At 41.7% G+C, this 24,393-nt stretch overlaps 1 protein-coding gene across 1 annotated transcript in view; it reads right to left on the bottom strand.

Moving 5' to 3' along the window:
- Nucleotides 1–15,564: 15,564 nt before the first annotated feature.
- The window catches only part of lrp5 (LDL receptor related protein 5), a 140,252-nt gene continuing 131,423 nt past the window's right edge, over nucleotides 15,565–24,393 (bottom strand). The window contains exons 19-23 of the mRNA XM_008108703.2: nucleotides 23,961–24,071; nucleotides 21,886–22,122; nucleotides 20,985–21,124; nucleotides 19,407–19,504; nucleotides 15,565–16,860 (exon numbers count right to left, since the gene is read on the bottom strand). Of these exons, the coding sequence (XP_008106910.2) occupies nucleotides 16,599–16,860; nucleotides 19,407–19,504; nucleotides 20,985–21,124; nucleotides 21,886–22,122; nucleotides 23,961–24,071 (848 nt within the window). The 3' untranslated portion in view covers nucleotides 15,565–16,598. The remainder of the gene's footprint in view (nucleotides 16,861–19,406; nucleotides 19,505–20,984; nucleotides 21,125–21,885; nucleotides 22,123–23,960; nucleotides 24,072–24,393) is intronic.

A 24,393-nucleotide genomic window follows, 5' to 3' on the forward strand; every position in this document is an offset into this window, starting at 1 on the left:
GTAGCCAGGATTTTGGCTTTTTTTTGGGGGGGGGGGCTGGGTCTGAGAGAGGGAGGATCTACCCTAGCAAACCTTTTGTATGGTTATCCCAATACCCCCATGCATGTAGGATATATTGAGCATGGTGATCAGATCATGATATGAATAAATGTAACAGTTTAAGTAATAAATGTAATGCCTTCTCGCGGACCACCTCTCAACGCCCCCCCTCCCCCCGCTTCATGCCTGGTACAGGGAATTAATTGCAGTTTAAGGATGATCTGATCAACTGAGCAGGTACTCAAAGGTTTTTTGCCCCAATCAAATGCAGCAGTTATTGTTAATGGCAAGAAATGAGGTCTCTCAGTCATAGTGTCTTTGAAAGTATGTATGTCTTGATATACTAGGGATGAAACTCAAGAAACTAGAGCATTAAAACATCTCCTTCGGCAGATTTTTTTTTCGTGTCAGGAGCAACTTGAGTTGCTTCTGGAGTTAGAGAATTGACCGTCTGCAAGGACATTGCCCAGGGGATGCCCAGATGTTTTGATGTTTTACCATCCTTGTGGGAGGCTTCTCTCATGTCCCCACATGGAGCTGGAGCTGATAGAGGGAGCTCATCCACGCTCTCCCCGGGTGGGATTCGAACCTGGCAGCCTTCAGGTCAGCAACCCAACCTTCACGTCATGAGGCTTTTATCTCCTAGGCCACCAGAGGCTCCTCCTTCGGCAGATAAAAGGTGGGGTATAAAAACTACTACTATTAACAACAATATAATTTTAACTATTTCAAAATGGCATATTGTCGTTGTAATTCCGACTGCTACTTGGTGCCAAACATTCTCCACTGTGTGCTCCTGCATGGCAGGTTAACTGGATGGCCCTTGTGCTCTTTTCCAACTCTGTGATTACATGGTCAATGCCAATGACCATGTATAGCTCATGACCAGACTGCTGATCCAGCTCAGAGCTTGGCAATGTTACTGTTTTACAGGAAATGAGACTACAAGTTCTAGGATCCTCCAGTAAACATGGCTATTGGATTTGAGAGAAATAACTTTGAAAAGTAGCTTTGCCCAGACTCTGCTCCAGTGCTGCCATGTCTTGCCCAATAGATCAGAGTATCAGCACTTCAAAGAGACGGAGATAGATGCACCACGTATGGTGGACACAACCCTGTTTCTTTTACAAGATAATGTTCCAATCTACTGAGCTGGGCAATGCAGCATTGAAGCAGAGTTGGCAGTTACCTTTCTGTCAGTTGTGATAGATTGACCAAGAAGGACTGAAAGGAGAAGAAACAGAAAAGGTTATTTTTTAAAAAACAAAACAAAACAACGGAGCCACTGATTTTCTGTTGAAAACAATTACATATACTAATCCATATCCTTCACCTTTCCTCTGGAATTTCCAAAGTGAACCCATAATAATATAATAATAATAAAACTTTATACCCCGCCACCATCTCCCCAACGGAGATGAGCCGTGAGCAATGACAGATTGTTACTGGAATTGGCAATCACTTTTTTTTAAGTCATTAACTCTGGATAAAATGATTTTATTGTGCCTTAATTTAAAATGGAAATGGGGAGATATTTTTTCCCAGTGTGGTTTCTTTTAAAAATAACCTTTTTATTTTCAGAAATTCAGAGACCTAAATCTCCATATATGGATAGAGAAAAGCTGACAGTTGGCAAGATTGGTCTTGAGTCCATTCTTAGGCATCCCAAATGTGTCTGGGGTCTGTTTTCAATCGTATGTGTGCAGTCGGTACTTACATTAAACCACATGCATGCATAAAACCACTCATCTGGAACTCCCAGAACAGATAGGGAAAGTGGAGATATGTCTCGGTAAGTCAAAGTTAAGTGTCATGTTGGACGAGGACCTGTGAGACCCAATACTTTCCACTGAGCTATAAAACCAGGGCATAGCTTTGGGACAGTCACTCCTTCTCAACATGGCCTTTCTTAACTCATTGTTGGGGGCATAAACTGTATAAGAGGAAAATTGTGTATGCTACCTGTAACTTATTGGAGGAAATGTGAGATTAATTAACTTAACACGCTTAATGAAGTAAAACAGTTCAATATAATGTATTAACTGGAGCACTTGGACAACTTCTATTGACTCTTCTACAACCCTAAGAATAGCAATATACTATTTATTTAGGCTGTCATCCACCCAACGCTGTTAAGACACAAAGGAGCTTACTTAATATTTAAAGCATTTTCCCTGTCTCTGGTCCACAGCTGTTTAACTATGAGAGCATACACATTGCTGCAGCAGAATGTATTCCAATTGTCAATTTATTTTTCTTCAGTATTTCTATAGTATTAGAATTCATTATTTCTTAACATTATGTAATCAGTATTGTATCAACATTCTCCCTTACCAAAGAAATCTGCTTTACAACCACACAAGGGAAAGCAAAGCAGTGTATTTTAAAAATTGCCCAGATAAGTTATTGGGGTTAAGTTGTAGTCACCAGTTCTGATCAACATGGAGGAAGGGGGTTACTAAAGTACAGTAGAGTCTTGCTTATCCAAGGTTCTGTATTATCCAACGCAGTTTGCCTTTTAGTAATCAATGTTTTTGTAGTCAATTTTTCAATGAATTGCAAAATTTTGGTGCTAAATTCATAAATACAGTAATTATTACATAACATTATCGTGTACTGAACTGTTTTTTCCTATCCATTTGTTGTAAAGCATGATGTTTTGGTGCTTAGTTTGTAAAATCATAACATAATTTGAGGTTTAATAGGCTTTTCCTAAATCCCTCCTTATTATCCAACATTTTCACTTATCCAATGTTCTGCCGGCCCATTTATGTTGGATAAGTGAGACTCTACTGTATATTGAAACTGGTCTTCATGTGGGCAAGAGGATGCTGCAACTTAGGTATGGAGCTGAATGTGTACTTTAGCAATAACAGAAGTCACTAATTTCATTTGCAGTCATCAAGTGCAAACATGAATGAAGCAGTGTCTGATTATACAGGGCGTCCGTAAAGCCTCTTTACTATTTAAAAATGCTAAAAGTTTTAAATAGTAAATAAACTTTATGGATGCCCTGTAAATCTGCCGTTTGTTGTAGGTTTTAGTCTGGTGCTGTGCACACTTCTGAAATTACCTGTATACCTCACTGAGTGCAATGGCCTTCTTTTTGTGTAGATCAGTGGTTTCCAAGCTTTTCTGGCCAGGGATCACTTTGACCGGGGACCACTCTCCAACATTAGTACCAAAAGGGTTATGAATCAGTTTTTGGTCAACTTTAGATTCGATTTTGTTATTTGGGGTGCTGATTCAGAAAATTGCATTGCAGAAAATTGCCGCGGGGTGAGTCTTCTCTGCCCTGGTCTGGGAAGCCTCCCAAGGCCGAGAAAGTGCTGGCGAGGGCAATGCACTGGCAACTCCTTCCTTCCTTCTCTCCCTCTCCCTCTCTCTCTTGCTCCCTCACTTGTTCTGCTGGGTGAGTCTTCTCTGCTCTAGCTTGGGAAGCCTCCTAAGGCTGAGAAAGCGCTGGCAAGGGTGAAGGCAACATGCTGGCATCTCCTTCCTTCCCTCTCTCACTCTCCTCCAACGGTGGCACGCACCCCCAGCACCAATTTTCCCTGCATGTCTCGCGGCCCTTATTTTAGGTCTCAGGCTGCGGCTCACAGGTTGTGAACCACTGGTGTAGATAATATCCTCTTCATCTTCATCCACTTCATTGCTTCAGGCAAGGCAATTCAGGAAGTTCTACATAGAGGCCAGTGCCCATATCTAGCAACATCTGTAACTTGGATGAGTAAGGGACTTCATCCATCATGGCCTCCTGAGCACATTCATGAAATTCTTCAACATCATCCAGCAAATTCTTTACTTGTTGGGATGCTTTAGTTCTAAAACAGAATCCTCAAGATATCCTCAAGTTGGAGGATATTGGACGAACAGATTTTAAGCATATGTTTATGTTTTATATTTTATACTGTATTTAATTGGTTGTAATATATTTTTATATGTTGTTTTTAATGATGTATCGGCATCAAATTGTTGCCAATTGTACGCCGCCCTGAGTCCCTTCGGGTGAGAAGGGCGGGATAGAAATATTGGAAATAAATAAATAAATATCTTAATAAAAATGTAAAAACTGAAAATAATAAACATAGCATAGAATGTAAAACATTCCTTTCAAGAATTAGAGATCAAGCCACTATTTCAAACTGACTAACTGCCCCCCAGCAAATGTGTAGGAATGGGGGGAAAGGTCTTTATCTTGGTGCCAAAAGGATGCCAGTGCGTAAGTAATGAGAAAAACAATTTACTGCTCAAAGGATGGGAGTCACACTCCCAAAAGTCACTCTCCCTTTTTATCATCATCCAAGCCCCTCTTGGAAGATGGTACGATTATGCCATGATTCTATGAAACTGCCAAAAAAAAGCCTCTTCCACATACAACAGAACAGTAGCATGGACCAGAAAATAGTATTATAATTGCTCATGCAAAATGCATTTACCAAGTTTAATGGAACGGAGGTGAGACTAAAACAAAGTTTCTACAGTGCCATAGCATAAGCCAAAATTTATATCATATCATTAGCCAGCCAATTTTTTGTTTGTGCCCTTTTATTTGAAAATTTGCCCCAGGGGAGAAAAACACACTCTCAACAATATTTGATTTTTAAAAAATCATTTATGCCGGGCAGTGTCAAACATTTTTTCCAAGATTTTAATTACAAAACAAAAATTGACAAATCTATAAATACAAAATGCAAAGAGTTAACTTTACAAGTATTTTTATACACAAAGCTAGTAACGTCAAACAGAAATCTAGCAGTGTTATGGAACAATCTATAGGTTGCAATGTCAAGAGCTTATTGTGTACAATTTATTTTAAAGGTTACAATCTTAGCCAAATACAGGCACTTTCATGTCTAATGGAATCAAATGAGGAAATATAAGCATATTTTTCTCTGGTTAGAATCAACAGGATCTATAGGTGCTTACTTCTGAATGGATTGTTTTTTTTGTTTTTGTTTTTTTGCTGGCAAAAGGCTTGTATAAAGGTTTGCAGTGTGTATTTGTAGGATAAGGACAGGTTGCTTACCTGTAACCGTGTTTCTTCGAGTGTACTCTGTGAATTCACACTAATGGAGAGACTGCGCCTGCGCGGGCTCCAACGGAAACTCTTCCCAAGCTGAAGTTTTAAATTCTGGCGGTAGCCACGCCCCCCATCCCCGGAGGGCATATAAGGCAGCCCTGGGCGTCCGCTCTCCAGTTCCTGCGCCGCCAAGGCAACGAGAAAGGAAGAGGGTTTGCCAGAGGGGAAGGAAGGGCGGGGTTGTGTGAATTCACAGAGTACACTCGAAGAAACACGGTTACAGGTAAGCAACCTGTCCTTTTTCTTCGTGTACTCTGTGAATGCACACTAATGGAGACTAGCACGCTTAGGTCCCGGATGGTGGGACAAGGCAAACCTTGACAACAAGTTGATGTCCAAACACATCTTTATTAATCACAAATAACATGGTCCGAAGGAACCACAGAAGTAAACACAAGCATAACGCTGAGAAAGGAACTCGGTAGGTCATGGAATAAACAATTTCAAATAAGAGTGAGCGAGTACAGAGCATCATTCCCGACGGGGAGAGAGGCAATAGTACATAAGGCACAATCGTTTGAGAGAAAAACAGTGCAAACGTGAACATAGAAGCAGCATAACGAGATGACCAAACATAGGGGCATCTATAGCGAAAAGACCCACGAGGAGGAGCCTCTAGGGGGTCGTGTGGAAGGTAAGTTCTGAGGAGTAAAAGTAAGGAGTCAGAGAACCTCAGGACAGACAGGATGATAAGACCGATCTAGCGAAGGCTGAGTCTTTCAAGGCTTTTTGGTCTATCCTGTAGTGAGACACGAAAGTAAGGGGGTTAGACCAAATCGCTGCCTTACAAATAGAGTCCAGGGGAATGCCCCTTAGAAAGGCAGTCGACGTGGAAAGGCCTCTCGTCAAACGCGGACGGACAGACGGGGGAGGTGGACGCTTGGCCAGCTCGTAAGCCAGTTCAATAGCCTGTGCAATCCAATGAGACAACCTTTGCGAGGAAATAGGATTGCCCAGTTTATCTGGGGCATGGGCTATAAAAAGTCTCTGAGTCTTTCGAATGTCCTTCGTACGGTCACGATAGAAGAGAAGTGCCCTACGCACGTCGAGGAGATGTAGTCTCCGTTCAAGGGGAGACGAGGGGTTTGGAAAGAAAGCAGGAAGAACAATGTCCTGGTTGAGGTGGAAGGCTGAGACCACCTTGGGAAGGAAGGTGATGTCCGGGCGGAGAACGGCTCGGTCATGGTGGAAACGGAGATAAGGTTCATCAACCCTAAGGGCCGCCAGTTCTGAGGGCCTGCGAGCCAAAGTTATAGCCACCAAGAAGGCTACTTTCCATGAGAGAAGATGTAGGTCGGTCGAGGCTAGAGGTTCGAAGGGAGAGGAAGTGAGCTGGGAAAGTACGAGCTCGAGGTTCCAGCCCGGCGTAGGTGGCTGGGACGGCGGACAGATATTGTTGTATCCTTTCAAGAAGGTTTTGACAAGGAGATCAGAAAATAAGGATGGTTTACCATGTTGCTGGAAACACCACGAAAGAGCGGCCAAGTAAGATTTCATAGAGGCAAGAGAAAGCTTTTGGTCTGCAAGAGTCATAAGAAAATCCAACACTATCGGTATCGAGGTCGGGAAGGCAGCAATTCCTCGGGACCGAAGAAAGGCGCGGAAGCGGGAGATTTTATAAGTGTATGATCTGGTTGTAGCCGGCTTGTGAGCTGCGCGGAGAACCTCCTGAAGGTTTTGTGGGAGGGAGGTTAGGCGAGAATTCTCCATGCAGTGAGATGTAGAGAGGGGAGATCCGGGTGTAGGATCTTGCCGTTTTCTCTGGACAAGAGGTGTGGCAGAAGAGGCAGAGTGAGAAAGGTCCCTCTGGAGAGGTGAAGAAGGGCTGGGTACCAAGGCTGTCGAGGCCAGGCCGGGGTTATCAGGATCGCCGACGTCGATATCGACCGGAGTTTCTGCAGGACCTTCGGTATCAGAGGGAAAGGCGGAAAGAGGTAGATCGGTTCCGACGACCAGTCTAGAAGAAAAGCGTCTCCCAGGCAGCCTGGAAAGGAGGCCGGAGGAAGTCTCGCCCCATATCGAGGTAGTTGTGCGTTCTGGGGAGAGGCAAAGAGGTCCAGGGTGGGGTATCCCCATTTGTGGAAGAGAGAAAGAAGAGTCTCGGGATCGAGCATCCACTCGTGGCAGGAACTCGTCATCCTGCTGAGGGCATCTGCCAAGCTGTTTTGGATCCCGGGAAGATGAACTGCCAGGAGCTGTATATTGTGGGCTATGCACCAGGCCCACAGCTGAGAGAAGAGAAGCATCAGCTTCCTCGAACCCGTGCCGCCTTGTTTGTTGATGTAGAAGACTGCCACTGTGTTGTCTGATTGAATGAGGACAGATTTTTGGTAGATCAGGCGGGAGAAGGCTTTCAGAGCCTTGAAGATGGCGAGAAGTTCCAGAAAGTTTATGTGATTGGTCCTCTCGGAACGAGACCAAAGACCTTGTACGGTGAGACTGTCCATGTGGGCTCCCCAGCCGTAGTTGGGGGAGTCCGTGGTTATGGTAATCGAGGGGGGAGTCGGATGGAACGGGAGGCCCTTGCAAACATTGGAGAGGGACTTCCACCAGCGAAGCGACTGACGAACATGGAGCGGGATGGAGAGGAACCTCGAATTGAGGTGGCGGGATGGCTTGAAAACGTCTATAAACCATCTCTGTAGGGTCCGAAGGTGGAGCCTGGCAAACGGGGTCGTGAGAACTGTGGAAGCCATGTGGCCCAGGAGTACCTGGATGGACCGGGCTCGAACTCTCCGGTTGTTTTCGCAGAGAGTGATTTGTTGGCGAAGGGCGAGAAACCTGTCGAGCGGGAGAGAGACAGTTTGAGAGATTGAGTCGAACAAGGCGCCGATGAAGCGGATTTTGTTCGACGGAAAGAGGTGAGATTTGTCGGGATTTAGCTGGAGACCGAGAGAGTCTAGAAGACTGAGGGTGGTGTCCACGTGACGTCAGAGGAGGACAGGGTCGGACCCGACCAGAAGCCAATCGTCCAGATATGGAAAAACTGTGATTCCCTGGGGCCTGAGGTGGGCAGCCACCACAGCGACGACCTTGGTGAAAACCCTTGGGGCCGTAATGAGGCTGAAGGGTAAAACGGTGAACTGGTAGGTTTGGTCGAGGACCTTGAAGCAAAGGAAGCGTCTGTGGGTTTTCCGGATCGCTACGTGGAAATAAGCGTCTCGTAAGTCTATGGACACGAAGTAGTCTCCATGCTGAAGCATAGGAAGGATGGAGGCGATGGACACCATCCTGAACTTGGTTGGGCGAATGAAGGTATTGAGCGCACGCAAGTCTAAGATGGGGCGGAGCCCCCCTCCCCTCTTCGGGACTGTGAAGTATCTGGAGAAGAAGCTTTGAGAGTCCTGTACCGATGGAGAAGGCTGAAAAGCCCCTTTGGCGAGGAGGATGTCGATTTCGCCGAGAATCTCCTGAGAAGGGTTGGAGAGAAGGATCTGACCCGTGGGCGGGAGCTCTTCGAACTCTAAGGCATAGCCCTCCCGAACAATTCGGAGAACCCAAGCATCCGAAGTGATAGACTCCCATTGATGGAAGAAAGGAGCCAGGCGGTCTGAAAAGAGGCCGTGAGGCTGATGTGGTAGAGGGGAGGGAGGTAGAGGAATGAGTCCTGCATCGATACCGGAGAAAGAGTCTTGATAGAGAGAGGTGGCGTCAGGTACGCCGATGGGGCTGACCAGAGGTGGGAGTGGTTCGACCGCGTTGTTTTTGCGGATGGGCGGAGCGGCGAGGCTGTTGGCGGTTCTGGTTGTTTGAAACCGAGGGACGCCTGAAGGATTGGTGACGGTAAGACGGGGGCGGAAAGCGTCGGAAGCGCTGAGGAAACCATCTGGTGCGGTGCGTTTGAGGCTGGTCACCACACTTGGTAGCCAGAACCTTAAAATCATGGTTAGTTTTGAGTTTATCGTCGGTGCCAGAATTGAAAAGACCCAAAGCGTCGAAAGGAAGGTCTTCAATAACTTGTCTGGAGGAAGAAGACAAACCCGACGACCTCAGCCAGGCGTGGCGACGAATGGCAATGGCATGGGCGATCATGTAGTAGACATGAGAATCCGAAGTGAACCTTGCGGCGGAAAAAAAGGAACTGGAGAGCGGACGCCCAGGGCTGCCTTATATGCCCTCCGGGGATGGGGGGCGTGGCTACCGCCAGAATTTAAAACTTCAGCTTGGGAAGAGTTTCCGTTGGAGCCCGCGCAGGCGCAGTCTCTCCATTAGTGTGCATTCACAGAATACACGAAGAAAAAAGGGTATTTCCACCAGTTTTTTCTATATGTTGAATGCCATCCTTTAAACCAGGAGTAGGAATGATACAGCATGTAAATATATTTGGACTTCAAGCTGCAGTAGCTCTAGCCAGCATAGCCAATGCAGACCAATGCTTGGAATAGCTTCCCAGCATCGAAAGGGCTGCATTCTCCCTACTCCTGTTCTAAACAGTAACTGTAATAACTCCTCTGCTTGTGAAACAACAGCTGGAATTTCATGGTTTAAATTTTTAATAGTTTTGTGCATACCAAACCTCGAAACAATGTTACTCTAATGGTGCATTTTATAACATTATTATTACTACAGTGTTACACTGATAACGTAACATGTAAAAATATAAAATAAGACGAAAGAAGGTATGTTGGATGGTTGGTTGGAAGCTCCCTTTGAATATAGCCATTTGTGAGCAAAAAAATTTTTTTTAAAAAAACAAACCCCGACAGGATATTTGGAAATATTTGCTCAAAATCACATCCAAGTCTCTAAGTCAATATTTAGAGATGTCTGCATTAAGGATGTATAAATAAGCTTTGTTCCACCATCCCATGAATGCCTTTGTTTGGAATGAATTGAGCACATTAATACATTTTTGCAACACAATGTTTGGTGAGAAATTAACCAGCAGAGTACATTGAAGAAAAGGCTATTTGCTTTTTAAGGCTTTGTTATCATCTGCCCAAGTCAATATGATAGAGTGTTTAAAAATACTGAAGGCACTTTTTTTCTGTGTTATGACAAATAGAGTCTATGAAAAGGATAAGAGTATAAAGCTAGAATATTTAGGGTGTTTGAAGAGTACATTTCACAATATAAATACAAAACGGATTGGCGTGAGTTTATTATAACAATTCTCGGCAATATTGGTATATGTTCATGTACATTTACATTAGCAGCAATTGCAAAATATTTTGATACAACACAGAAACCAGCCTGGTTTTAGGATGCTGATGTTTAGAATGCCCTCTGAATTTCATATGTAACAGCAAAGCACTACCCCCCGCCTTCAGGCATTTTCTTCAGATTTGCCAAGTGCCAACCAAGACATCCATCTTTGTACATTGAGCAGTCCCACTGAAACTGGGTGATGTGGCAGCTGCTCCTTCTCCTGCTCCACTTCCCCATGGTTTTGCCATCTATATGTGTCACTTGTCCAGCTCAAACTGCTATAACAAGGACTCCAAGTGTACTGTACAGCAAGCAGGACAAATGCCAGGCAACAAGTCCAGTGGGAAGCAAGAGGGGGGAAGCGGCTGACTGATCTATCCCATAACATAGCAGGATCAAGACCAAAGGGAAAATCTTGAGGCTGGGAACTGACAATCCTAATTTTGCTTCTTCTTTTTTGTTCCAGGCCAATAGCTGTTTTTTTTTTTTTTTTTAAAAAAACAACAGTTCTGTTTCTTAATTGCCAATACTTCAATTACATTGTTTACAATGAATTTTCCACAGATACTATTTTACAATTTCAGCCTGACATTACACCTTTCTGTCCACAACACCCATGCAAGCACACATACACTCCCACATACATACACACGCTGAAAAGGAAAAGGTAACCACAGGGGATCTCCATAAAGCTGCTTTATTTTCTGAAGATTATTTTCATATGACCTTTTTGTAAACTTAATTATTTCTTTAAATCCACTATGGTTCTCCAAAACAGTATTCTTGCATCTATTGTTATTTGTCACAAAGTTCACACTTCAACTTTGGGTGATTTTATAAATGAGAGAAAAGCACCAGCACTGCTCAGATCATGCAAATTCAGGGCGGTGGAATCCTTCATTATACAGCTGGCTTGATGATCAAATTTGATTTTAGATCTCCCTTGGGGATATTGATGGTATTTGATGGTAAACATCATGTCAGATGGGGCTGCAGCAGTCCAAGGCTCCCTGGGCACAATATAGCCTCCAATCCCTGATAGATGCTCATGGCTGCTTTAATTGGATCCAGATCAACAGAGGATCAGGCAAAGGATTTGAGACTTCTTAAGTACTCAATATCTATTTGGTTAGAAAGAGGTCTGCAAAATGTGTTTCCACCAATCTGATCAAAAGAGGTAAAAAATTCAAGCGAGTCATCTACTGACCAACTATAAGGAAATATTACAAGAAAGAGAAAATAAGCAACTGGATTATAAGTTTTGAAGATGATCTGATGCATCTTACTTTCTAATATATAAATTCATCAGCCTTCAGTGAAATCCAGGTGCATGGATGGCTTAATCTGCTAACGCAATGGAAGTATTAAAAATGAGGGTTTGAACTCAAAGTACTCTTTCTATGAGCCAATTATTTTGCCATCATCAGAGTCATGTTTCAGTGGTGGACCTTCAAATCCACTTAAAAAGACTTTCAGTCTGTATCCTTTAATTGATAAACCGCATCTTCCCATTACTACAAGTTGATAAAAAAGGGAATGAATTCTACCACAGTTATAGTGATGTCTGGGATCACATATATAATCCTGAAAATCCAGGGCAGCCAAAGCATCTCTGCAATTTCATTTACTGGAAATGCACTTCCTGGCAATCAATAAAACAGGGATATTTATCCTGGGTTAACTACACTAGGTTATTCAAAGACAGGAGTTCTCAATAGGTACAAAATAAAATATTTTTTATTCATTACTCATTATATGTAAATCAGTGAGAAAGATTGTAAAAACTAGTTTAGTCAAAAAGATTTAGTTATAGCAAGATATTTGGAACCTGGAACAGGAAGTGATAATACCTTTATGGTTATTCGGTTAGCCACGAGGCCTTGGGGGATGGATGCCCTCATAAACTGTAGCGCTTTAATTCTCTGCATGGGCTTATGCTGCTTTGTAGAAAGCACTCCTGCATTTCAACAAAATTCAGAAACGACAATTCAATAAGTGTTCAACGATTTCCTAGAAATCAATGGAACTTTCCTCAATTAATGAAACTTTTGTCAAGAAAAAAAAGCATATGAGGAATGCTGGCAGCTTCTGCCTAACTGCATCTAGATATTCCCAGCTCCATTTTAAAAGCTATGGGTTTCATACAAAAATGATTTACGCCTTGCATTGCTAGAACACGGTAGGAGAAAAGTGAAATGAAATGTGAAATGTTAAATTTTGTTCCTTCAGAAACATATGAAAGTGTTTGCACAAGCTGACGCGTGAGAAATGGAACCTGATTACTATAGCCTTACATTAATTCTGCAGGACAACAGTAGCTCATTGTGGAAGGGGGCTTCCAACCAGAAAAAGCAGGTAAGCACCACTAATAATGTAAATTTATTATTTTGTTTTGCTTTACAGAAACTCAATAGCTCAGAGGAATCTGTCTTTTAATGTTCAGTGTCACTTGTAAGACAACTGGAAATTGTCATGCATATGTAATCAAGATCTGTAATGTTAAGAGCTAAACAGCGCAGCCTCTTTACAAGTGCCACACAAAATATTGAACACAGTTATGCCAAAGCCAAACAACTGACTCACAATATCTCCACTGTAAAATATATGTGCATGCTATACTTATCAGTTAGATATGAAACCATAGGATAGAATCAGACTCTCATGCCTTACAACACTATCAGTTTATATAATAAGAAATCTGTTGAGAATAGTTAGCAACTGGAAACATTATTAAGGTTGTGCTGCATTGCTATAAGCAGTGCCACCACATCCATGGCATTCTAAAATTTAAATAACACAAGGCATGTTTTGCAGTATCCATGGGCACAGACGTGACTCAATGTACAGATCTTTCCCCACAATATTGAAGCTTGTTAGAGGAGTAAAATCTGTGTCTTTGCAAAATGCTGACTTCCAAGAAATGGATACTTATTCCAACACCCCACCCAGGGTCTCAGTACCTTTTCTAAAATTAAGCAGCAAGTTTCAAAGGCTAAGGGAAACAGATAGATGTAAAGAATGGCATGTCAAAAGAAATTAGAAGTCAAAACTTTAACAAGATAAGAAATAGGGTTGTTGTGTGTTTTCCGGGCTGTATGGCTATTTTCTAGAAGTATTCTCTCCTGACATCTAGAGGCGGGTGAAACTTCAGGAGATAATACTTCTGGAATATAGCCATGCAGCCTGGAAAACACACAACAACCCTGTGATTCCGGCCATGAAAGCTTTTGACAACACAAGATAAGAAATAACTGACAAGGCTAGTTTTATATCAAGATGTATCAGAAAAAATAGTTAAAAGTCCACCTACAAGTTTAAAAATAAATATTTTCCATCTTTTTATAGACTAAAATTGTCAAATGCCCACTGCAGCTATGAAAACAGACTAATTTTGGTTCTTTCCCCCTCCTTTTGCATTGTAGCTTTTAGAGTACTTGGCTCCCAACCGCTCTGCAGAAAGCGATAAGAGCATACAAAAATTGCAAACATACAGGTAAGGTAGAGCAAATAGTGCTGCTCCCTTTCTCTAGAAATTCCCGTGAAAAGGAGTATCACCAAGCAAAAGACCAGACCTTTGACCAGCACTCTCTTCTTGCCCATTGAGAGAGCTGCTTTATACAGGCAGTCCCCAAGTTATAAACATCTGATTTACAAATGACTCATAGTTAAGAATGGGGGTGAAACAACAGAAAGCGAGAAATCTACCCCTAGGAATAGAAATTGACTCATGAAAGTTATCAGGGGAAAAGGTGTCTCAACTGAAGCTTTCGCACCAATCCTTGTGTCTACAACAAACCACATTTTTCAAAATCCAATTGTCACAGGGACAGAAAGTGAGGTGAAATCTTCTGAACAGGAGCACAGACAGCAAAACGAACATCACAGCTATATAGCTGGAGTTACACTTAAAAATGCACCTGTTTTGACTTACAAATTGAACTTTAGAACAACCTACAGAACCTATCTTGTTTGTAACTTGGGGACTGCCTGTATGCTGGTTCTCTATGGTATGGAAAGGGAGAACATCCCATAGACGTAGGATAGGGAATAGTCCCATCCTCAAGCCACAGGCTGCTGGAGAGTATATATGAACAAGATTTCACTGCTCAGTTCCAAGGTGAAAATGGCTCTGTGTATAACAAAAATAGACCCCCACAAGCCGAACAGTTCATATGTGCATCAAGATGTATCAGCGGGGAGTCACTGTGCCCTGATAAGCAGAAGCCAGGTGCTGGAGAGTGAAACTCATTAATAGACTGACCTTTAAACCTGATGTATCACTATTAGGATGGGAGATACCTACACTTTTGCCGGCAACACAACCACAGAGCACAGTACCAAAACAGTATTGTTGGAATGATATACTAGTACCACAAGCTGCTATTGAGGTCCCAGGGTCATGCATAACTCTGACAGGCTGCTCCTAAGCTACAGATGTCTTAGTTAATGGTGAAACTGTTACTTGAGATTTCATATTACTGTTTACAAAAGACAGGGACATCACTCAGAAAAAGGGGCAAATACTTGTTCCAGGAATATTAGAAAAAAATTGATTGAATAATAGAAACAATTTTGTAACATTTACTTTCAGTTTCCAACAGAACCAATTAAATAGCAAGGGACAGGCATTGTGGATATTCATATCAAATATGCTTTAGCCATTAGCTCTGGATTTGGTGCATCTAGCACAGAGTTGGAGGGCTAGAATCTTACTGCGTTTCCCTCCACCTCTGTGATTACAAGGCAATTTCATCCCTTCTAGGAGCCTTCAGTGGCACAATGGGTTAAACTCTTGTGCCAGCAGGACTGCTGACCTTTAGGTTGGATTGCTGACTTGAAGGTTGCTGGTTCGAATCTGGGGAGAGCGTGGATGAGCTCCCTCTGTCAGCTCCAGCTCTCCATACGGGGACATGAGAGAAGCCTCCCACAAGGATGGTCAAACATGAAAACGTCCAGGTGTCCCCTGGGTAACGTCCTTGAAGACAGCCAATTCTCTTACACCAGAAGCGACTTACAATTTCTCAAGTCACTCCTGACACACACAAAAAAAATCCTTCCAGGTAGAGTTAATGCAAATACTCTTTTCATCAATTTCATGAAAAATAAGTCGAATCTGTCAAATCTTTGGAGTTTTAAATCCGATTTGAAGTTTGTCAACTTTCAGTCAGCAGATGTCCTAAAAGAAGCATTCCTTCCTGAAAGAGAAGGAAGAATGCTTCTTCTAAGCAGGCACCTGCTATATCCAATTCGTAAACAATTATATACATCTCCTTCTCAATGAACTAGGGACACAATTTTAACCAAAACATTTTTATTCAGCTGTCCCATTTCTTGTAAATAAAATTATAAACTCTGAATTTTAACACAATGGTTCCTGGGGATAGAAATGGGGGACACAGTGCCGTGGGCAACTGGCACTCACAGACCAGGGGGGCTAATTTGTCTCAGGACGACAGTGACTTTTCAGAAAAGCATGACAATGAATAGTGGTAACTTTTTTTGATTTTTCTATTTCTATTTGAATCACGAGTTCCATGGTTACATACCTCTTGACAACTGCTAAACTGAATGTATGGGCTTCCGCAAAAAAGTGGAAGCTTCACTAACTTTTCCAATTAAATATTATATTGAGGATGTCAGAATCCTAAAGGGAGTTTTTGTGTAAAGATGCCCAGTGGGATTGCATGCTCATTTCGTCCTATTAAGAGTGGTTTGTACTGAATGATAAAGTGAGTGCAAGCTTTCTTAGGCACCGATTCTTTTGGAAAGCAAATGGTGATGGAATAAATACAACAGGAGGGGCCTCTTTTTGCATTCAGCCTTCCAAAAGAAAGTGCATATTTGTGGTTAACTACCTATGATCAAGTATCCCTTAAAACAAACATTGTGAATTTCCTGTGCGTGTATTTAAACACCACTCCCTTTCATTCACACAGTATTACTTACTCCTCTTTTTGATATTTAAACAAAACAAAACAAAAGCCACAAAAAACCACCCCACATTCCCCTTTACTGAATCAAAATGGTGATTTCAAAAAGCTCTCAGTATATATTCCCCACTTACTGCCTCCTTTGGAGGTCAATTTAAATTGTGTGACTTCAATGCAAAGGCAAAATATGGCACAAAAGAATGAATATTAAGTTAAAAAACACATCTTATAAATATTCTTTTGCTGTACAATTTTCACAGCCCTGGCCCACCCATTTTTATTCACATTATTAAAAGTTCCCACCCCATTTCAGGTCATAAAATATATATTTAAAAATCTTTGTTCATATTTAAAATATATTTACAGGAGAAATAAAAGAAAAGTTCCTTCTGCTGAGATCATGAAGAGTCTGTACAAGGGGATGGGGGAGGAGGGTAGAGGTGGAAGTAACTTCGCTCCGTGGCCGGAGACGGCGGGCAGCTCTCTTCTGCCGACATGTACTGGCTGCGGGGAGTAGGAGGTGGGGGATAGGGGTCTGAGTCTGAATTGAGATCAATATAGTATTTATTGGCTTTCCACCGGCTTGTTGTGTAGTCACTGTCACATACATCGGTGCTGCAGGGAGTGGTTGGTGGAGCTATCCCTCTGATCAGGTATGGCCTGAAAAATGATTTAAAAATAAACATTAAAAGGCATTCTTAACAGAGAAAGGTGAGGTTACAAACATGACTCTTTCTTTTTATCTGTCTCAAGGATGACAACTAAGAGGCTGCAATGATTAAGACGAAGCTAGGACACCAAGGTTACCTATCAGGGATTCATGTAAGAACATCCTTTATCCTCCAGCAGCCTGCCTGTGTTTTGAGGCCACCATCAACATTAATATCATCTTGGCAAAGCTGTTTTTACCCTCCTAAGACTTTAACAGTTAAGTAGGTTTTTGCTGCTGCTGATTTTTATTCTAATTGTATTTTAGAGACAATATCTATCTTTTACATTATTTTTGTTTTCCAGTGCCAAACCGTTCTGGGAGCATGGCCAATGGGTGGTTTGGAAATTCTTAAAACAATACATTCTTGAATTTTAAAATAAATCTTAAAATACATACATGTAATGTGTGCATATATAAGCTATTTGTAGCAGAGATTCTAAAGTCAAGTTCACGGGCATCAGCTAAGTACTATGTCAGCTACATTTTACTCTGCATCAGGGGTGAGGAATCTTTGCCCTTCCAGGTATTTTGGACTGAAATGCATACAACCCCTTTGCAAGTGAGCATGCTGGATGCGGACATATATTCAAGTCTAAAAACATATGTAGGGACAAAGGTTCTCTATCTTTGCTCTAGTCTAAAGGTTTTGCAAGTATGCCCCTCAGACAAAAATAGAGAAAAATCCTGCCCAAGAAGCCTCTTGGTGCAACAATTTACATTTGAATGAGCTGCAAAGCTTCGCTGTATTGTTTTAACATTAAATATTTCAAAGGATGAAAAGTAGACCTCTGGCCACTTTGTGGTTTCTTTTGGGCAGCCCATGGCTCATTTGTGCACTGGGGAGGGGATGGCTCTCCTCGATTTGCTGCACTTGCCCAATAATACATTTCAGCATCATCCATGTATGTGGCCCAGGCTGCTACTGTCCTCTTACTTGCTAGGGTCCCATAAGCCTCTTTACGTGACCTTCACTCCTATAGTAGACTAGCAGGACCACTCCTGGAACAGTCTTGCCAGTGGATTTGTGCTTGCCTGCTAGACAGCTTAGTGTATTTCCATGAAATGCTGTGCCAGGGATCCACCAAATGAGAAGGGTCTCAAAAATATTCTACTACCTTGGGTGTTTTGGCCTCTTCTTAAATAATAGCAACACAACAGTCCTGTCAAATTACCATCACATATTTTGTTCACTCTCATGGTCCATATAAGGTGTGTATATACAGCTAAGATTCCCTCTCACAAACTATTAAACCTTCATATGCTTTTCTCCATTCTCTCTAATGCAAGAATGAACAGCCCACGGGATCCTGTTTTGCAATTTCTGAAATTGCCCAGGATTCAACCTCTCAATCCTAGGACAAGGATTGGTTGCACTGACAGCAATGGTGTGGTCTGGGGTGGGGCAGAGAGCCTGTTCCTTGCCCATTTGTAATTGCTTAGCCTTGCTCTGAAGTTAGAAAAGGGTTGCATCAATTCCCTATTTAGCTGAACATGCATTTGTTAAGAGAAATGTGGGTGCAGCTATAGATCAGTAAATGTTAACATTTAATTTATAAGGCCAGAGACTTGCTGTGGCACCTGCCCACAGACCACCAGGTATCTATTATGGAGCTGTAGTTCAAAGGTAGCTATTCTATGCTCTAGTGTTCTGTACATCTGTGAAGAATTATATCCTCTTAAGTATGAGGGATATTTGGAAAGTAAGGTTACAAGACTCTTTTAAAATACAAAGAATGAATATATTTCAACAAAACTTACATGGATCATAGCATATGCACTACACCACTTTTTCCACATAATCACCACTCTGCTCAACACACTCTGTCATCCTTGGGTCGAGTTCTCTATGCCTGTATCATAGAAGTCTCCCGCTGGAGGAAGCAGCAGAAACAGAGCCAGAGCAGGTGGCGGAGGTGAGGACAAGGCTGCCTCCTGGCTGGAGGAGCTCCCCGAGATGCCGAGCCCTCAGAAGAGCTGCACCATGATGAGGGCAAGCTGCACCGGAGTGAGGAGCAGGAGGAGGAGGAGGGTGGCGACAGGGAGAAAGAGGAGGAACCACCGCCCCTCCTCCTTGCCACTGCCACCCGCTCCCAGCTCAAGCTCTGTTGCTGCTGCTTCCTCTAGCAGGAGATTTCTTTGACACAGGCATAGAGAACTTGTCCCATGGACGACACAGTGTGTTGAGCAGAGTGGTGATTATGTGGAAAAGTGGTGTAGTGCCTATGCTATGAACCATGTAAGTCTTGTTGAAATACAGTCATTCTTTGTATTTTAAAGGAGTCTTGTAACCTTACTTTCCGGATATCCCTCGTAGGTATGTTTCTACCACTTGCGCAAAGCTGTACTTATTTACAGACAACTAAAATAGGTATTAAAAATTATATAGCAAAAGGTAGTATGTTCAAAACAAAGAGAATCAACATAGAATGAAAGATGGTTTTTTAAAGGTGATTTTTTAAACCACTGGTATCAACATTATATGATAAATTCTTACCTGTAAGATCTTGTTGTTGATGGAATGTTTGAGGAATAGAACATTTCTGTGTTATAAAGGGAACGGTCGGTGGCTGGTGAAGGTGGTGGATTCAGAATCTGTGGAGGCAAAAAGCAGGAAAAATGGGTTCATATCTATTATCTCTTGGTGAGGCAAAAACCCTGAAAATAATTTTGTATGGAGGAGTTCCTTCAGTTCCAGTTCTTATAAACAACATCTCAAGAAGAAACCTTTTGCATGTCCTTGGGGAGACCAGATAACAAGAGAAACCAATTATGAAATTGACAAAAAGACAAAGCCTGGTAGAAATTTCATCCGAAGTGTTCAATATTTGTTGTTCTTATTGTGCACCTTCCAAGTAATTTCTGACCTATTGAGATCCTAAGGGGACCCTATCACATGGTTTCTTGGCAAAATTTGCTTAGAAGAGGTTTGCCATTGCTTTGAAAGCTGAGCGAGTATGACTCCACCAAAGTGTTTTCCCCTACTTCTTTTTCTTTTAACACCTTTCCTTTTGTTTTTGTTAATCAATTTACCAGGATCCTATATATATATATGTTAAAAAAATCAAAAGGGGGTATTCATCTTTTTGAATATTGGTATCTTTAAATAATACTATCATTTTAATGACTGATATCTTTAAAAAGCTGTCATTTAATCACTGCTTATATTTTAAAGGGGATTGTTGTGAAATAATGAATAGTTGTAATCAAATATTTTCTACTGTTTTGCTATGTAAGTTTTTTTTTTAATTCCACCATAACTTTGACATGAATGGCTTGGATTTACTTGCTTAAAGGCATAACTAAATAAGACAGGTAGAGAAGCATTGTCCCCTTAACATTGGATCCTGAAATGCGGCTCAAAATAATGTGTCCTAATTGTTTCCCACCTTCTGCTTTTTCTTTACTACTTCGCTTTTGTTTATGGAAAAACAGTTCAGGGAATTTCGATTGGCTCATGCTGATCCAAGACCAAATCAATGTAAATAAACAACCGGTGGAATGTTTAGCTTTTGAGGCCCTCCAACATCTCTGACGGAGCATCTCCCTTTGTTTTCTCACTCTGGTTTACTCTTCTGGGGCTGCCCAGTACCGAGTGTCTGAATAGGTCAGCAACATCAAAAAGTGTGGCACACACAGAATGATTACACATTGCAAGGGGGAGAAAGCTACAGGAATGCAAACACTCAGGAATGTTCTCAAACATTTTAACAAAAGCATGCACTACTAAACTGACCACTGTTTATTCATTAGTAGCCTCCCAGGTTAGACTAAATGCTTTGGGATTGTTCTCAAGAGAGCTTTTTCATTACTGTTTAGCAAAGTGAACAAAGCAACACATTCAATAACTTAAAGGCTGAAAGAAGACCCATAAAAAGTTACTTTTTGTAACTATAACTTCTGGAATCCTAGTAGTACTCATGCTGCTTGGGGATTCTGGGAGCTGTAGTCCTGAACTGTAGCGTTTCCAAGTTCTGACTACATCTTTTGAGTATGAGATTTTATCTCATGTTTACCGCTCAATTATAAATAGAGGAAGGAAGGAAGAATGACTTCTAGTATTTTCCAAACTTACCTGTGGATAGAAAGTGGCTTTTGTACTGGATGAGCTACTAGACGAGGCCCCGGTTACATGGTTTCTATCATAAAGAGGTGCACCACTACTTCCTCCCATAAGGCTCATGGAGCTAATCATAGATTTTCCACAAGAGATGCCTACATGGATATAAGAGATGAAAATGGACTGAAGTTTAGCCAAGAACTGGCACAAATACTTACAAACGCACACTCTGAAATCAATCCAGGCAATGATTATGGTTGCATACATTTCTGTATTCTGCAAATATTTTTATCAGAAAGCTATTTATCCACCTTTACACAGTGGAGCTCAATCCAGTTGTTACTACCACCTGGAAAATGGACTGATTCAATGGCAAGTTCATAAATAAATATATACTTATGTCAATTCAGTTGATTCAGTGGGTCTACACTGCCTGAGACAAAAATCTGGACTCAGGCCGATGGCTCTTAAGCTACCAAATAAAACAATATCTTACTCTAGGGATTTCTGTCCATTCTTACTTACTAGAACTCAATGGGAACAGGCACACAAGGCAAATACCTTGACAAGACTAGTGGTTTTCAACCTGTGGGTTTCCAGGTGTTTTGGCCTACAACTCCCAGAAATCCCAGCCAGTTTACCAGCTGTTAGGATTTCTAGGAGTTGAAGGCCAAAACATCTGGGGACCCACCGATTGAAAACCACTGTTATAGAGAGAGAAATAAGTAAAGCAGTGATTTGAATCCAGATCTCTGAAATCTCCTCTTTTGAACATGTTACAATACTGAACTGCCATGACAGCAGAAATCCAATGACAATCATATTTTTAACCAAGATACTATTTGAGAGCTTTTGAAGGCTTAAAAATATACAAGGAATATAACATTAAAATTTTATCATATTCTTTTATTCTTACCTGTGAAAGTGCCATGCTGAGAACTCCCTGGAGCGATAAAATTTAAAGGGACATGAGGTGTACCACTGACATATTCATGTGGAAAAGGTCCATTGGGCCCAGCATAGCGCTGACATACCACTCGCTGGCAAACAAAGTACATCCCTCCCAAGATAAAAATGGAAAGGATGATACCAATAACGGGCCAAATAGCACTACTGTGAGGCTGAGAGTCATCCAAGGATGGTTTAATTTTTGCTAGAAAAACAAAATAAAAATAAATTACAATTATTCTGATATCCTGTCCAAGAGGCGCTGTACTGCCAATTAGCTTTAGCTAGCAGCTTTTAGACTGTAGTCAAATTCCCATTAGCAATGTATACTTTTGTTAAAGGCACATAGCAAGACAAGTATTGATGAATAACACTCTAGCGCAAACTATTGTCTACATATCAAGCAGGAAGTAATGATATGATACAACAGCATGAATATACCCAGCATGAGTAATGGCTGGGGGGGGGGGGGGTCGGGTCCATTTGCTTACCAGTGAGTAACCTCCCTCACTCTGAGCAGCCCAGAGGGGAAAGCACAGCTCAGAGATTGTGGTATGGGAGGAAGTTTATGGGGGTGACATTATATTATTGCACTGGGATGACACCATCCCTAATGCCTGGATAAGAAAATGGTGGTGATAGCTCTTTTGCTCGTCCCCTCATAGAAGTGTGGAGATGGGGTCAGGAGTCAGTGCTTCTTTTAGGTTTTCCCAGATTAAGCTCGACTCATAAAAGAGAATGGCTCCCTTTTTTGATAAGACTTAATACTGTACTTTAAAGGGGAAAAAAAGAAAGCACCTTGGAATGTCTGGGCATAAAAATGGTAGTACCCAGCATAGCTAATGCTGAAGGATTATTGCAGTTGTAGGCCAAATACAACTGAACCATTAACCATCCCTGCTTTTTAGACTAATTGGTCTTTCCCTCGCCTGTGCTTTCCAGGTGTGTTGGGTAGAGATCTACTACTCCCAAACAGCATGTGGAAAATGGTGTGAATTGCAGTCCAAAATCTAGAAGGTTTCATGCTGGGAAAGGTTCTGCAGTATTTCCTCATATGGACCCAATTTTTCTTTATATACAATGCTTCTACTACAGTTTAGTTATTGCTTAAAGGTATAGAATAGAGCTTTTAGTTGTGTGCTTTCAAATATTCCCAACTTATGGTGACCCTAAGGCAAACCTATCATGAGGTTGTCTTGGCAAGGTTTGCTCAGACAGGGTTTGCCTTTGCCTTCCTCTCAAGACAGTGGCTCTCAACCTTGGGTCTTCAGATGTTTTTTAGCCTACAACTCCCAGAAATCCCATCCAGTTTACCAGCTGTTAGGATTTCTGGGAGTTGAAGGCCAAAAACATCTGGGGACCCCAGGTTGAAAACCACTGCTCTAAGACTGAGCAAGTGGATTTCCATGGCTGAGTGGGAATTCAAACCCTGGTCTACCGATTCATAGTACTAACATTCAAACCAATACACCAGCTTTTACTCTCCCTATTTAATTCCTATTCCAAGCTTTCTGATATTACATCAGAGCTTTCCTCTCTAGGTTTCCCCCCATGTATAGGTCCTAGAGCTGAGAAGATAGTACTACTACTATTATCCAACAACCTTCTCTAAGTATTTATGGTTAATACAAACCACACAGGCCTGAAGCCAATTTTAGCCGCCACCGAAGGCTTAGACAAAAATAATTGTATCCGCTTTGGTCTTTTGAAAATTGCTGCTGGGCTACATCTTGTTGGGGGCCTGAATGCAGCACAGTAGTTCCTCGACAGGATGTGGATTGGGTTAGGTTTTTATAAACCACTGATTTCTTTAAGACTGTAGAACATTATTTAAAGGACATTGCATTTTACGTGAACACAGAAAGAAAGAGAGGGAGAGACAGACAAGGCAGATAGACTGACAAACAGATGTGAAAAGTATCCTTTTGGCTCTCCACAGTCCTTTAAAAAATAGATTCTCCCCTCTCAACCCATGTTTAATTTCTCACAGGGACATTCAGAAATAAACAATATCATTCAAATCAGCAAAAAGAATTTCCTTACCGCATGCAAGTTCATTAGAGCCATCAATGCAGTCTGAAAAAGAATCACATTGCTGTTTCATGATAACACACTGGCCACTGGCACATCGAAACTGATTTGGGTGACAAATTGCTGAAAAGGAAAGAACAATGGAACAAGCCTATATCATTCTCAGTCAAATCAAAGGATAAATAGATTGTTATGCTAAAATTAAATAATATTTTTAAATGCCTCCAGACTGTACATACACTTCACTTTTATCTACATGCAAATTAAATAACAGGGTGTTTGAAAAAGAACTCCCTAGTTTTAATGTATTTATACTTAAAACTAGGGAGTTCTTTTTCCAACATCCTCTATATGCTTCACTGTCCAATCCTGCAGAGAAAAAGCAATCAACACCACCTAAATAGTTCCTAGTCTATATGGCAATATATAGCTGAGATGGGCAATA

This window comes from Anolis carolinensis, chromosome 1 (assembly GCF_035594765.1).
Source record: "Anolis carolinensis isolate JA03-04 chromosome 1, rAnoCar3.1.pri, whole genome shotgun sequence".
NCBI classification, from domain to species: Eukaryota; Metazoa; Chordata; class Lepidosauria; order Squamata; family Dactyloidae; genus Anolis; species Anolis carolinensis.